Source organism: Vanessa tameamea, chromosome 3, assembly GCF_037043105.1.
Source record: "Vanessa tameamea isolate UH-Manoa-2023 chromosome 3, ilVanTame1 primary haplotype, whole genome shotgun sequence".
In the NCBI taxonomy this organism is placed as follows: domain Eukaryota; kingdom Metazoa; phylum Arthropoda; class Insecta; order Lepidoptera; family Nymphalidae; genus Vanessa; species Vanessa tameamea.
This window is the reverse complement of record NC_087311.1, coordinates 6,123,843-6,140,384: the sequence shown is the minus strand read 5'-3', so window position 1 is coordinate 6,140,384 and position 16,542 is coordinate 6,123,843. Positions and strand designations below refer to the sequence as shown.

Below are 16,542 nucleotides of genomic sequence, written 5' to 3'. Positions count from 1 at the left end.
TGGTTTTTGTTAATTAACAATTAACGAATAAATACGAAAGTGTGTTCACTAACAAATTGAATTTACTAAATAAATTGAAAACATGAATGATAAATAAGATTAACCTAATTCAATCAATTATCGCTACTGCTAGTTCAAAAGGTAAATTTATGTCAATATTATTTTTGACCTGAACATTTTTTAGATACATAAAATGTGTTTCTTTTTAAATATTATATTGTTTTTATTACTTAATCGTGAGTGTTATTTTTTATTAAACATTAACGTTTTTTTTTTTTAATTGGAAACTAATTTTAAAAACCTATTCGAAAAAAGCGAAACGTTACGTATAAAAAAAACATTAAAACATTATCCATTTATCGACGTTTATGTAGCAATAATACAGCACAAATACATTAGGTAACAGGGATTTACATCCGTTCGCCCACGAATTATGCGTGGGACTTAAACTTATGAAAACACTTTCAGAAAAACGATATCTCGTACAATGTATTACTTTGTTATGCGTCTCGCTCATACAACACTATATTTTATAGCCTGGTCTCACTCGCACCGCAAACTCAAGATTGCACGACGTGATGAAGAGAGGAAATAAGGACGATACGACCAAAAAATACATCGTAGATAGAACGTTACATTTAGATAATACGAAGGACTTCTGTACTGATTACCCCAGTTGCCAATTATTATTTCACTTTCAATACTTTTATATGTTTTCATCAATACGCCCACGCCCCTTTAACATTTTATTATCAGTAAATGGTCTCAGCTTATATTATGAAGCATTTTTTTTTTCGCTTACATTTCAATTTTTTTTCAACTAACAATGAATCACTCTGACCGTAGGCGTCGTATCGAAATTTATATATGGAGTTAAAATAAATTTGTAATTCAATTCTAATTTTGAATATTTAAAGGAACTGTTTTCGTTTACGTTTTAATAAATGTGTTATTTAAATTTTTCATTATTTTACTGTTACAAAAATAATTACAGAAACGATGTTTAATAAACATTAGATTTACATATATGTATATATATATATCATGTCGTAAAGCGGCACAATTAACCTGCACTACTCAGTTATTGGGTCAAATACGCCAATTAAATGGTTTACTCGAGTGCATATTTCGATACAATGTTTTCTTTCAATCATGAATGCTCATTACGCCGTTTGTAAAGTAATCCTTTCAGAACTTCTACACGTTGAGTCTATTTACAAAAAAACGCTCACTATAGCTCCCAAATTATTTATATATTAGTTATAAAAACGGACAGTTTTGCCATCTATATTAGGTAATGGCAATTGGAAGTTATAATTGAGCTAAACAAGTAGAAAGTATTTATTTTTATTCTTATATTCGCGCGCGAGTGAGTAAAACATAGTTTATTTAATTATCAACTAACACAGATGAATAATATTTACAGATATGTATGTATTTAAAAACTCACCCTGTATTTTTGATGAACCTCTCTTATAAATCCGTACCTAAAACAAAAGTTTTTTTATCGCTTAAGTTCTAGATCAGTTAATAATATTTTCAAGTTAGTAAACTTAATAACAAGCTTAACGAGTTCAGAGAAATTCATGGAAATATAATTTACTCTTATCAACGTGTACAGTTGTTAATTTCTGATAATTTTACTTAAAATTACAAAGTTAATCTATAAAAAATATTAACATTACTATTTTTGTATTATAATGTATACTGCACTTTACTGATAGTATACCAAGACTCCCTATGAATAAAATATACGGTTTAATTCTACATTTGATAACAGTTTAATAATAAAATCTTGTAGTAATATAATAAATATAATATCAGTGCTCTAAAATTAAGAATGCAAATACCGGGAATTCATAATAAGATCCTCGTGGTTGCCTCGATTTAAATAAACTCCCCCGGGAAACGCCAGCATGCACGCCAGCAGCAGGAGAAAAACTTCCAACCCCTTCTTGCCCCGATCCACGAAGTCCCCATTGAATATGTATGGATTTTCAGGTGAAGGTAGTCCATTCTGCACAGAAAATGTTAATATATTAAAATTTTTGCTGACAAATTCCGGTCGAAGACAAAAACCCGAGTATAATTCGTTTAAAATTCCAAAAATGTTTTTTTAAACGTAAGTAAATACTATATAATGAATATTTATAACGTTCGCGTTTGTTTTAATTGTTCATTTATCATTTACTGACAAAAAACGTACCAGTTACGTTTCACGTATTGTAGAAAACTTGTGAAAATTCTCATATTATAAATCAAAAGGCTGATAGATCGCACGTAGCGTTACAGTAAAGGAACAAAAACGAATACAGATTCCCGGTAGTGCGAAACGACGGGTCTTATTGTTAATACATCAACCATTAATAATTAAAGTAACAGCACTTTTGAAGTATTAACAAAACAACATGTTAAAGCAAAATTCCATGCCAGCTTTGGAAAAAATACGGTATTTCGCTACAGATATGTCAATACCAGGCACCCGAAAATATAGTTTGGTGTGGTGCTTAGCGGCTGAGACCGTGGTGTTGGCGCCGTCTAATGACCACTTTACGAACGCTTATCAATTACGTAATGTATAAATGATACAGGTGATACAGTTGGACAGGTAATGCCACGAGGCTGATAGTTATGGTGATGCATGACAATATATATTATTTAGATTGAATAGATGGCCCAAATAATATAGAGAATTCTTGACATCGTCGACTTTCCGACTGAAATTAAATCTACTGTAATTAGTCATGTTAATAGATTCGTTTAGACTATCGCGAGATACTAAGATCCCCTTGTAGAAACGCTACTTGCGTTGGCACATTAATTTCAGCTCCTGTCAGAGAAGCGCGGTTAAAGACTGGAATCGCGGCGAAAATTATGAATCTAATAAAGTTCTAAATATTCATCACTTATCCTTATTTAAAGTCGCGTCATTTGCCGACAAATAATTACAAAAAAACGTACGTAGGACTTGACATTTCATCTCCTCCCCTGTTGACAGCTGTTGCCGATTTTTTAATTAATCGAATCCTTATTTCAAAGAAACCGTAACTTTATTTCATAAACTTTATTTATTTAATAATAATAACCATGGCATATTTTATATAATATATTATAAAATACTTTAAATAAATCAGTAAACATCTTTAAATTCTGTTATATTCAGAAATATATTTTGCTTTTCAATTATATATAATTATTAGCTTATATTAATAAAAAATAGTAGATATAATTTCCGCATAGAATCACCGTTAATTCGCGAATCCCTACATATGCAGTGGCGACCGTGACGAAGGCCACTTACGCAACGCGTACTCAAATCGATACGGAGTTACGCAATCATGATCCTCCAGTCTGATCTATTTTTTCTTCTCCTTTTAATGATTTATTTAGATAAACACGTTCCTGATTCCTAATATATATTCCTAATATATACTTTAAAATTTCACAAATATCACACGATGTTTTTTCTTCATCGAACAATATTACATGCTTACCCATGGTTTGAATATGCATTCTTATATTAATATTCACGCAATGGTTAGATTGCGTGAAACTAACCTAACCAAAATATAAATTGTAAACGTTAAAATATAGTCGGCAATGATTTATTGAATAACTCGATCAGGTATGACAAAGTAATTAATATACACATGTTATTTTAGTAATAATACTACGAATCTAAAATCTATAAAGTAACAGTTATGTTTTATTTGTTTTTATAAAACTTTCGCTTGACGTTCATTAATTAAAACGAATAAGGCAATAGAAAAACAATATGAACGCAAACGAGGTCACGCGGTGTAACAGGCGCCCTATCAATCAATTGGGGGCATAAGTTGGCAGTTGCCACAAATTGGATAACGCGTGTGCCGCACCCTAATTGTTAACATATCTAAACTTATTGTTTTCTTGGACGTCATACCTTCCACGTTAAGACAAAATATCTATATAATAATCCGTAACAATAAAAAAAAAAAAAAATCATAATCCTATACCTAACATTACTCCCAAAGGGAGTGATAAAGAAGAGAAAAATATAGTGAAGTCCGTCATTTAATAAAAATGGATAAAAAAAAAATTGGAAACTGTGCGATTAATATATGTACTTAAAACGCAGAATGTTAATTTTTTTATTCTTTATTTTGTAACGAATGAAAAAATAAATTAACAGAGCAGGTTAATTAAAAACTCGAACACACGAGAAAAGTTCGAACCTAAGATTATGCCGACGGAAAATCCCATCGGGCACACGGCTTCTCGTAAATAAAATAGAACATTTATCGATTTCAAAGAAATTGTAGCAGTGAATCGTTTTATATAGTTTTTTATGGCACAAAAAAGTAAGATCGATAAAACATAATTACGTATGGTCAATAGTTACTAATGTACATTACATCAGTGATACATAACTTCTTTTTTTTATTATTAACTAGTTTCTGCGCGCGGCTTCGCTTGCGTATGTTTTGCCGGTGTTAGGTTTATTTTCAGTGATAAAAGTGACCTAGGCACTATTTCAGACGAAAATCTAATTCTATGCCAAATTAAATTCAGATCCATTCTGGCGTGAATAAGTAAAAACCATTCATCCATCGAAGCTTTCGCATTTATAATTTAAGTAATATCTAATGTTGTCAATACAAATAAAGATATAAAACAAACAATACAGTCGGTCATTTTGTTTTTTTGTTCTAAAAAATCCATTAACGAGGCTGTCATTACATTTACGGCTTCACTTCCTTTTCTAGGTCAAAACATCTCACCCCGAACAATTTCAACACGCCATATGAGATGCCATTTCCGCCTCATTGTCACGCTGCAGCTGTATTTTGGACCAATGCCAAACACTAAAGTCTACTTCAAATTGATACACTTTTCATTTAAGCATATCAATTTATATTTACCCAAGTTTTATTTTTATTCGAATTTTAAAAGTAATTAGTATGAGTTTGACTCAGAATCAATACAGTCGTCTCCGTATAATAATTTCATTTGTCATATTCTCTGAAGATGTTAATAATAATTCTTATTTGATTTCCAAATACTTGGGTGGGTAATCAGTAAAAATCTTTCATTGTATTTAAAATAATATATATATTTTAAACACGATTGATTTACAATAGTAAAGCTTCAATTTCAATTATTATCTAACAATTACCTAAATTATAATGAAATAGTAATATTACTCGAATTTGATATCAAATAATTTGTATTTTAATTTAAAATAAAACTATACAAAAATTTACTTTTATAAATACATACGTTGTTGATTCAATTGTAACATTATTGAACGAAAGTAAGCGTTTCAATTCATTCGAAGTTATAGCTTCGTTTTATTAAGGAGAAATGAATTTTCATCGTGGTCATGAACGTGACAAAAGAAAATATGGAATATAGAACAATAGGAAACACATTTTCGGTAGAACTGGGAGAATCAATAGCCGAAAGGCTATTATGTATATTAAGTCTATTGTGTATTTTACGTCCAGAACAGTTTGCCAGGCAGTGTAACAGGCACAAGAGACGTAACATCTTAGTTACCAAGGTCGGCGACACATTGTCGAATTAAGGAATAATTAATATTTCTTAACACCAACGTCTATTAACTATGGTGACCACTCACCTTGAGATGTATCATTTATCCTAGCCTTTTTATGAACATTAAGGTTTAATAAATGTTGGATTTATTTATAAAATAAACAAATTAATTCGGATTATAATTAAGATTTTTTATAATTGACATTTTATTGAAATTATTATTATTACTATAACCACATGCTCTCGACATGCACACCTTAATCGAAGATTTGGGGTTCAAACCCGGGTAAGCATCACCGAATTTTCATATACTTAATTAATGTTTATACTTAATCTTTTGCTCGACAGTGAACGATAACATCGTGAGTAAACCTGCATGTTTGCTATTAACCAACCCGCATTAGTTCAGGCTGTTAACTTTAATTAAATAAACTTTATTCATAAGTAGAGATATAACTTAGAACGTAGTAATTTTACAAAATAGCTTTGTATGATTAAATTTTAAACAGGTGCGTGAAGTATTGTACTCCTTGCTAGGTCATGAAATAATCTACATATATTAAGGAGTAATAGTCCTGTTCACCTTTTGGTCTGTTTTAATATACTTCATTTATATATGATACTTTTTCGCTTTATTGCCGCTTATTACAATGTAACATTTAAACGTTAACAATTATTGGTATTTACAAGAAGAATGCTTAAGAGAGGGTATGTGTATGTGTGCTTGTGTGTGACAATGTTTGTGTGTGTGTGGAAAAATGAATTAAAATTATCATTTTACTTACCTTATGAAATATAACAAGTAAATCGTCCAATTTACCATGCAAGTCACCACAGATAGTGATCTGACTGGAAATCGATGTGGTTGCTACATTTATATTGGGTAACCTCTTTAACATCTGTGAAGCCTCCTTTAATATTTGCGCTACTTGCTTCGGGTGAAGGCGATGCTGAAAAGGTTAAACTTGTTAATATTTTATGAAGAAAATATATTATTTTTGACTGCAAATTAAGGTTTGCAGTAGAAATTTATTTCAAAAGATTTTTTAGCTGATTAATCTAAACAAATAAATAAAATGAAGGTGTCTGTTTTTAAAGTGAAAATAACAGTTTTTACTAAATACATATGCAATTATATACAGTACTTATAACAAAAATATGAATTCTAAAGTCTCCGAAAACGGCTCGACCGATTTTGACGGATTTTCACTAGCAGTAGATATAGAAAAGTAAATAGGGTTTTGCGTACAAAAATTACATCGCTATATTATCATATATATATATATATAAATATAGCTATCAGTGTGACTAGAGTTAATTCCATTAAATTCAAACGGAAATTAAATCATGGTTACGACTGCATGAATGAAACCGAAATCAAATGCTATTGGCACTGATGTTTTCAGGCCAATACGATACGAAAAAGTTTATTTAACGCTGAATACCGGCTTACAAAAACATTCCCGTAACTAATATATGTAACACATATATTTATTTTGATCAGTTAATAATATTTCTTGACTTATTGATATAATTATTTTTTTAAGGTATAACTGTAATTTGATGATGTAGTTGGTTTAAAATACTATAGAATAACAACATTTTCCTATCTATACAAACGTAGCGAAGCACTACAGGCCTTTGTTCAAGTTTTGAAATCGAATTCAATACAATTCCTATAAAAATATAATATATAAACTGGAAGGTTGTGACCGGATGAGTATTGGGTCACGTTACACAATACAGATGTCGCAAAAGTTAAGTGAAAAAGCATGTATATATCTATATGTCAATGGTTGCGAACGTCAGATACCCTCAAAAATTGTTGGACACTTTTAAACAATAGAATTTTCGAATGACAATGGGTCTCCGGCAACACCACAGGTGTTTGAACACAGACGGACATCCCGATTGCAATTCAACGGAGTAGTGCTGCTAACATACTTACTACCATACTACGTGGTCATGATTTGTACAGTAGCATTTTTTATTACTATTTGTTTATACTTTTTATACAGAGTTCTAAATTGAAATAATTCATAAATAAAATAAAGGATAACTACTTACTTTCTTCTTCCTAAATGCCTCAATCAACAGATCAATATCTTTTCTTTGTAAAGGGAACTCCAAGTCAGGTCCTCGAGAGTGCTTAGGTAGAGCTGTCTCATCTACTCCTCCTCCTTCGTCAGACTCCTCAGAGAAAACCTGCTCCACTTAAAAAACAAAATTTAAATACATTTTAAGGTGAATTTTTGGTTACCATTATTCGAAAGTATTTGTTAAATAACAAAAAAATCAATTTGAAGATAACTTTAAAAGCTCGACAATTTATTTGGAAACATACATGGTTTCTTGTTTGCATTTTTCTCTCAGGTATTTTTTTATAAATATTAGAATATAGAAGATAAAATGAATATTTGGAAGTTTTAAACAATCATTACTCGTAATTTCACAATAACGTAAAATGTACAATAAAATACACCAACTTGAAATATTTTGTAATTAATTTTTAATTATATAATACACATAAAATAATACTAACATTAAAAAAGTAACATTAAAAAAAAACAGTCACAACAAAAGATTTTATCATAACAAAAACTTAACACTGAATAGCAACAAATCTAGAATTTTTCCAAAGAGCAATTACGTATGTATATAATTTACAATTTATTTTCTTTTAGCAAAACGAACAAACATTTACTAAAGACCGTATAATACTTCGTCTAATTTTTTCTTTCAACACGCACCTGGGCGGTTTTAATAAATTACATAAAGGTACCTAAATTGTTTTTTTTTAACAAAAATATATTATACTACTATCATTAAATAAATAGTTAAATATATTAACTACCTACATAGCTAGGTGTTACTAAATAGTGTAAATAACATAAGGGTGCCAATATTTTTATGGTTTTATTATATAAAAGTCTCTGACCTCAGACGGCCTAGGGACGTAGAAATCGAAAGATTGAACCTCATTATTATTATAAACCTTGCATTATTATTATATTATTAGTATTATCACATATGTTTAAAACAGAACTATAATACTCGTACTTCAATAAGATAGACGGAAAATAGTGATATTTGTAAAGTCTTGAAAACAAATTTAGCTGGTATTCCATTAAAAATAAATTGTTACATCATTTGAACTCAGATAGCTTAAGCAGTATGGTAAATTGAATAAGACATTTTTTTTCTTAAATACCTTTTCAAACATTAAAACCTCCCTTTGTATCTTCAAAACTATGTAACTAAATTGAAAAATTTAAAAAGCAATTTTTATATTTTTTTTTTTGGCAAGGTTGTATTGTGCTGTCAAATGAATGGCCGAATATAATTAAAAACATTTTTTTTTAGAGTAAACAAAGTAATAAATAGGTTTTCCATGTTTTTAGTATGACATAAATAGCTAGTAAAAATATGAAATAACTTTAAATACCTACATAACAAACAAAATTATCATTCATTCGATATAATATATTAATATCATCATTAAGATATAAAAGGACACAAGATAATGTATATGGTACTATGTCGCCCTGATCGATAACCAAATTAACATACTTACATGTAATATGTTAATACGCTATATAACAAATATAATGTACCCACACCTTATGTACAATTCCAAACTATCGTAGTCTAAAACTACAATGTCATATTGGTTTAATATTTCTAATTGATTATACGGAACAACAAATCAAATCAAGAAAATTGCTTATTAAAATAACGAGTGATATTTCAACGAATTAATAAAATCCTTTACATTTGTCTGACATAAAATGTAAAAATACTATCTCTTAAATACGGGCTTTTATTTTAAGGCACTCGGAATCTTCCTGGTCTCAGGACATTAAATATAATTTATTTCAGACGTTAATAATAAATTAATTGTTAAACACGATTACGAAATTTATTCAAATTACAATCCGTCTGTTTTATCGTTGACAAGATACTCAGACGAATTCGTATTTCTAGGTCAGGGGCTATTTCAACGTGTTTATTATACATAGGTTGACGGCACGTATGAAAAAGTACCTTGAGCCAAGCTTTGAACAGTAAACAAACACAAAGAGGCGAAAATAAAATTTAACAGTCTTTTTATGATTTCGGCAAATAAAAATACAATAAAAAGATGGATTATTATCTAGGAAAAGGGAATACGAAATTACTTTATATAAACATTTCAATATCATAACACTGGAAGTTAAACCTGTTGACAAATAGACAAGTATTCACTTATAATAATATGCAGTTATATATTATTATATATATAATCTTTCATTTTAATAAAGTAGGGTTTTTGTAATATTATCGATTCTCTATTTACATAAAAACGTATACCTAATCCAGTTATCCGATTGCTCTGAAGCTTTCATGTCATGATAGTTCATTAGTGTATTATTATAACAATATTGTCTATCTATCTATTTATTTTGTAATCCTAATATCATTCTGTCAACTTATTCGAAGATAAAATCATTGATCCGGCAACTCGCAGGAGAACGCCAGCGAAACTGTAATAGTTACGACGAAACTTTGCACGAGAGATATATAAATTTTCAATATCTCCAATACACGTATGGATAGCTAACTACGTCATATACGAGTATATATTACGGTGAATGAGTTATTATAAACAAAATAAATAATAAATTAATTAAAGTATTATTTCTTAAAAAATATATTAATAACACTATTATTAGTAATAATATTGTTCCTAAAATTTTAATTAAACAATTGAATTATATTTTAATAATATTACTTTAAATAAAATGACTATAAATTATGTATAATTATAAAACCATAAGTATATAGGTATATATTACCGCTCGAAGTCAGGACAAGCTTCTAGTAAACTAATATTCTTAAAAAATTCAAATTATTTTTGATAGTACTTCAGTTGCGCGTTGGAGAGCAATCGAGTTGAATAAAATGATTGAATAAAATGAAAATTTTTTCGTTTTGCACCAAACAGACAAAGCAATATCTTATTTTGGACAAACATTAATTCGACCAAGAGTTTTCCATAGCGTTATGATATTAGTTTACTAATTTAGTTTTACAACTAAAATTATTCAGCTCCGTTTGTTGAGCTAACGATAAACGTCATTGTGTATAAATTTAAAATAAAAAAGAAGTATAAATAAAAAATAGTATTTGTACCAATGTAAATATTCTTACAAAATATATCTGCAAATTTGTAGCGAAAACTTTGTATCAGTTGTTTAGAAAACATTAAAAAATAGCTGAAACCAAGAAAAACAGGTAATGAAACATTTACGGCAAGGTCTTACCAGGGACTCATAAAAATCCCTTATTTATATACGTTTACGTTTAAATACGTAGACTCTACAAGCACTCATTTTACAGTTCATTGATTCTTCGATTCTACCGAGAAAAGCCGATAAGAAAACCAGTAGTTCCAGTATTTCATCAATCGTGTGCAATGGCAACTTTTAATATGATTGGACAATACCTTTTTTCTTATTTTTTAGTTTCTGTTGTTATTTTCCTGATAAATAAAATGTTTTTATTATACTTTAAAATGGTGCTTACAATAGCTACCAATTTAGCTACAAATAATTAATTACCTGTTTGCCTAGTATGCAACCGACAAAACCACAGTCGGGATACAATTTTTTTTTTAATACGTTTCAAACTAAACTCGTATACATTAAGGCGGGTGGCAGTGTGACACATTTTAACTACTTACTGACAGACGCTGTCCTAGATGTTCTTTCAGAGGACGGCCTTCCACTCGTTTCTCTCATATGGCTCAGCAGCGCATTAAAGAAGTTGTACAACTGAAAAATAACATTACTTTAGCGTGTGCTACTTTTCACAATTTCAAACTAGTTTAACTTGCTTTACCCAACCCAAGTCGCGTATATGTCGAAACTTTCGGATGGAGCTCATAAATACATTGAATTGACCATTTTTATTACTTACTATTGTAGCAATGGATTCGAAATTTAAGTTTACGTTAAAAATATACTACAGTATGTATAAAACATATGAACACAAATATCAACTAAAGAAGTATTAGCCGCATATACACCATAACACTATTAACCTGAAGATACTCAAACGATATCATTACAACATACTTGTGGTACAAATTAACACACAGAATACGAAATTTCAAGATTGTTGACTGATTATTCAATTCAATTCTTAGTTTAATGGCTTTTAGTTGTGCCAACAGGGCACACATTATTTCGCCAATGTCACGTAGGATGTTGACTGATTATTATCAGGTTACCAAAAGATATGACACTGAGAAAATATATAATTTTGCCACATACATATTCGTATGTCACATAGCGTTATCCCAAATCTTTGAATTTTATTCAACTTAAAAACAGTTACATTTTAAAATTAAACAGAATAATAAAATTAGAAAGAAAATCATATTCGAATATAATTTTAAATATGTTTGAGTTTTAACATTTATCCATTTTTATGATCGTTATCGTAGACATCATGATTTGGTTATTATGTACACTATGAACATGATACGCATAATTTAATAAAACTTAAACCCAATATCTTAAAATAATTTAAAGTGCGTGATTTAGTACATTTGAACTTTGAACTTTGCTTTAGTGGCTGCTTATAAAACAGCAGACCCCGCAGTGCTTGGTTCAAATCCCTGGTCTAGCCCATAAAACATTTTTTTTGTATGTTATATAGCTTGGTGGTAGGTTAAAAAGGCGAATAAGCCAGTGTAACTACAGGCACAAGGGATGTAACATCTTATTTCCCAAGATAGGTGACGCATTGTCGAGTTGGATTTAAGGGATGATTAATATTTCTTACATTGTTACTATCTATGGACGGTGCTGAAAACTAACCATCAGGTGGCCTAATGACAGTCCACTTACTGGTTTTAAATTAAAATTAACGTGACCACCATGGGTTGGGTGATCAATTATTCTCATCATCACACGTGACGGGATAGCGTTGAAACTTTAATGTTTTTAGTTGAACGTTTAACACATTAAATGTTGAATTTTATGATCATTGTACCGGAAGAAAGAAAAAAATTAAAAGAAAAACTACAAACGTATTAATTATTAATTAATCGGCCGTAAAAAGTATTTTTTAACGTGTGTTTACACGCTTGCATGCTCAATAAACCTTTAAACTATGTTCGTAACCTCGATCGATAACCTGCTTTGTCTGATTTTAGTTGTGAACTTTTACTTAAAAACAAAAGAATAACCGGTTTGATATTATGTCTTTTGAAATGAAATGTTTGTTTATTACTAGTAATATACATGTATATTAAAAGCAATGTTTTTATTTTATATACAGTATTTATATATTTGTGTATTTATGTATTCCTGGTCAAAATTCGGTCGGAGTTGACCAGTTTTAAAAACTAACCAATTAAACAGGAGATATAATAATGCACGAGTGTGTGTATAAACACAGGCACACTCTATGTTTCCTGAATTTCATCATCCGTTGGTACGGTAATTCAAATCGATCGATAGATCAGGGCAAGGCAGTAACTTTATGTACATTACTAAAAAATATATTTTTTTATTGTTAGTTACACGTAAACATAAACTTTTGACATCTTTATTTTCTTAAACGTAAACATTTGTTAGTTCATTTGTACAAATAATTTCTCGATACAAAAACTTATTGATCTTTAAGTTCCTTCATCTAGATTAATACCTAGGTATATCCGGATCACAACTCAGTCCAATATATGCTAGCCACTTTCGAGGCAGTAATAATTATAGCAAAAAATTTCAAGTGTCCAAGCCGTTTCAACATGTATATTTTATATAAGATTTTAAATTAACATGGTTATTTTTATTACTAACAGTATTTAAAACGGGATATTTACCATGTTTTTTATTTTTATTTGGTGGAGCTCGATATTTCGACATTATCTACGAATGTCTCGTGAACAAGTAGATTCGTAGATAATATCGAAATATCGAGCTCCACCAAATAAAAATAAAAAACATGGTAAATATCCCGTTTTAAGTACTGTTAGTAATGTATATTTTAAATGCATCTGATCGCCACGATTCTTAACAGTTTGTATGACCCGATTTGGAACATCTATGCTCGAGTTCGTCCTATCAATATTATATGTAACATATAATTTCATAATTTGATATACAATACAAAGTTTTTATAACCCTACAGAGATTTAAAGGCTTTGGGCAAGCTCGCCTGGGGGTAGGTACCACCCACTCATCACGTATTGTTGTATTCCATTTCGAAGGGTAAGTGAGAATAATTACGGGCACAAGGGACATAACAGTTTAGTTTCCAAGGTTGTCAGCGCATTGGCGATGTAAAGAATGGTCAATACCTCTAACAGTGCTGATCTCTAAGATAAGCCACCTGATAGTAAATTAGCACGTATGTTGTAAAAATATGTAATATATATCGTATGCCATGTACATCTTTACAATTATGACATACTCTTCACCAAACTACATTCAGTATGAAGGTCCACCCCTCTTTACAAAAAAAATAAAATTGCGTCAATAAGTATTTACGAATCTCAGCTGCTCATACCACCCAGACTCAGCGAAACAATAAAACGTTGCGATCTCATTTACCTCATTTATTTCAGTGATGATTCTTAGAATATTCAAGAATATAAGTGACAATATTGTCGACCTATATTTAAGATAATAACTTCAAAACATTTAAGATATAACAAATTATGAACGTAGCAAGAATTTATAACTGAGTGTAGTAAGTAAGTAACAGTCTAAATATCCCACAGCTGGGCTGGGCTAAGGCCACTTGGTTAAGCCGGGTACTCACTACATATTCTTGTGCATACTGTCACGAGCTCCTCACAGTGAGTCGAGGACTGTGGGTTTTGCGCCGCGGTTCAAAGAGTGCTCGTAGATGTCGAAATACAATCTGTATTATATTGCAAACTTAAGAACAGATATTCTCGTTTATCCATCGCTTATTATTTACCTATAACTTATTAAACAGAAGAAAAGTGTCTGCTTGGACACACCTTCAAAGTTACAGTCGTGTGGAACCCGAAGGACAAAAAATATTACAAAAAGTATTTGAAAGATGCCGAGGCCAGAATGGAGGTGTTACTAATGATACTGAAAAAGGTGATATACAAGAAAAATCTTGATTTGTTTTAAAATAAGAACTATATCGGGTCGTCGTTACGGTGACTGACACTGATTTGGACATCGTGTACACAATATGACCTCGTTAGTGTATCTGTTTGGTTATAGTTACGGCTCGCCAGTGAGTGTCCGGCAAAGTGTAAAGGGCGCTCGGTGAGATGTCGAGAGCGACGACTTTTGACGACGACGACACGCGTAACCACTATATCTTATTGTGAGGAAAAGGTTTAGAGCTATTTTTATTACTTAATTACTATTTCAATACGATGCTCCAATGTTATTTGTGGGATACATACAGACACATGTGGCAGATTTTTATCCGATACAGGCTTATACACGTAATTTAATTTTAACACAAATTATGCACTGGCAAAATCATTGGTTGGCCTGGACTTGAACCCGCAATCTTCGGCTAAGAGCACATGTTACATAGGACAATCGGCACTAAAGTATTTATCATGGTGAAATAATTATAATTCGTTTAGAATATATTTCATAGTGTAGTCGCTTGACTGCGCAATGATCATATTGCGACCACCGACTGACTCGCTCATGCGTGAAGTGCCCGACTCAATGTGTCTCCACGATAATAACTTAATATACTCTTGCAATGTGAACAATTCGAAAAACCATGTATTATGGACAACATTAGCGTGGTAGCTGAATAATAAAATCATATAATCCTAATTAAATTTACAGAGAGAAGATACACGCAAATTTATTATATAGGAATTAATCTCCAACTATTACACAATATATATCAAATTCTAAGACATAATTACCTTTACATTATTATGTACCTACTATGAATTTATTATGAAGTTATATTTAACTTTATAGTAAATATCAAATAAATAACTCAATCTAAATGTAATTCTTAGTAAGAAACGTATGATATTCTTATTAACGTATGATGTAAATAATAGGACTTTGTCACGCCTTTTATAATAATCCTTCAAAAAAAGAATACATAGGAATATATTAGGTAACGATTTTATTAATAACTGATGATTTCACTTGTTCAAAATATAATGTTAAAAATCTTGGTATTGATAAAATTCTCGAACAGCATATTCGTTTTTATGAAAGTACAAATCAAATATAATGAACGATTGAAATTTAGAATGAGATAAAATTCTGATTGTGATGTGGAGCTCACACCACCGAAAGCTCGAACAATACGTGTGCGGAAACATAGAATTAAAAAAAAAAAACCACGACGGATTTGTTAATTATTTTCGTTCCGATGTTAAATAAAATTATGTATATGATATATATAAGTATTTCTTTCTTTCTTTTTTCATTTTAAACGAATAATAATAAATTAGAACATAATATTTAAAAAAAGAATCATCGAAAATAGTAAAGTATTTTCACTTAGTAGTCTTTTCACGCTTTTGAATTAAATTGAATAAAGATTCGCTGAATATATATTAAAAAACCTATCTTATCTTTAGTCGTAGTAACGTTTAACCTTTAAACCTTACACGAGTATACGATGAGTAAAAGTGTGGGTTTCTTTGTTAATCTGTTCCACACGATCCTCGCGAAGTCATGCATACAAATAGCGAAGACCGACGTACGACGTGTACAACCAAACGAATAATTAATTCCACATAAAAAGCTACCTTGACAAGCTTACCTATTTTTATTGTATTTTTTTTAATTTAACTGTCTTTTAAAACATAGCAATGATTTCTATTTCTCGTCCCTATGCTTAAACTTTCTTAAATTGTAAATAAATTATTTATATATTTTATCACGTTGTTTATTTATTCAATTATCTTAGTTAAAAAAACAATATTGATTTAAAATCAAAAATCCATAGTTCACGAATAACATTTTAAATTTCTTTTATCGTGAC

General features: G+C 30.1%; 1 protein-coding gene across 1 annotated transcript in view; it reads right to left on the bottom strand.

Moving 5' to 3' along the window:
* Positions 1-16,542, bottom strand: part of Rdgc (retinal degeneration C) — a 61,524-nt gene that overhangs the window by 19,437 nt on the left and 25,545 nt on the right. The window contains exons 4-8 of the mRNA XM_026635535.2: positions 11,258-11,348; positions 7,603-7,748; positions 6,321-6,485; positions 1,851-2,017; positions 1,451-1,487 (exon numbers count right to left, since the gene is read on the bottom strand). Coding sequence (XP_026491320.2) covers positions 1,451-1,487; positions 1,851-2,017; positions 6,321-6,485; positions 7,603-7,748; positions 11,258-11,348 — 606 coding nt within the window. The remainder of the gene's footprint in view (positions 1-1,450; positions 1,488-1,850; positions 2,018-6,320; positions 6,486-7,602; positions 7,749-11,257; positions 11,349-16,542) is intronic.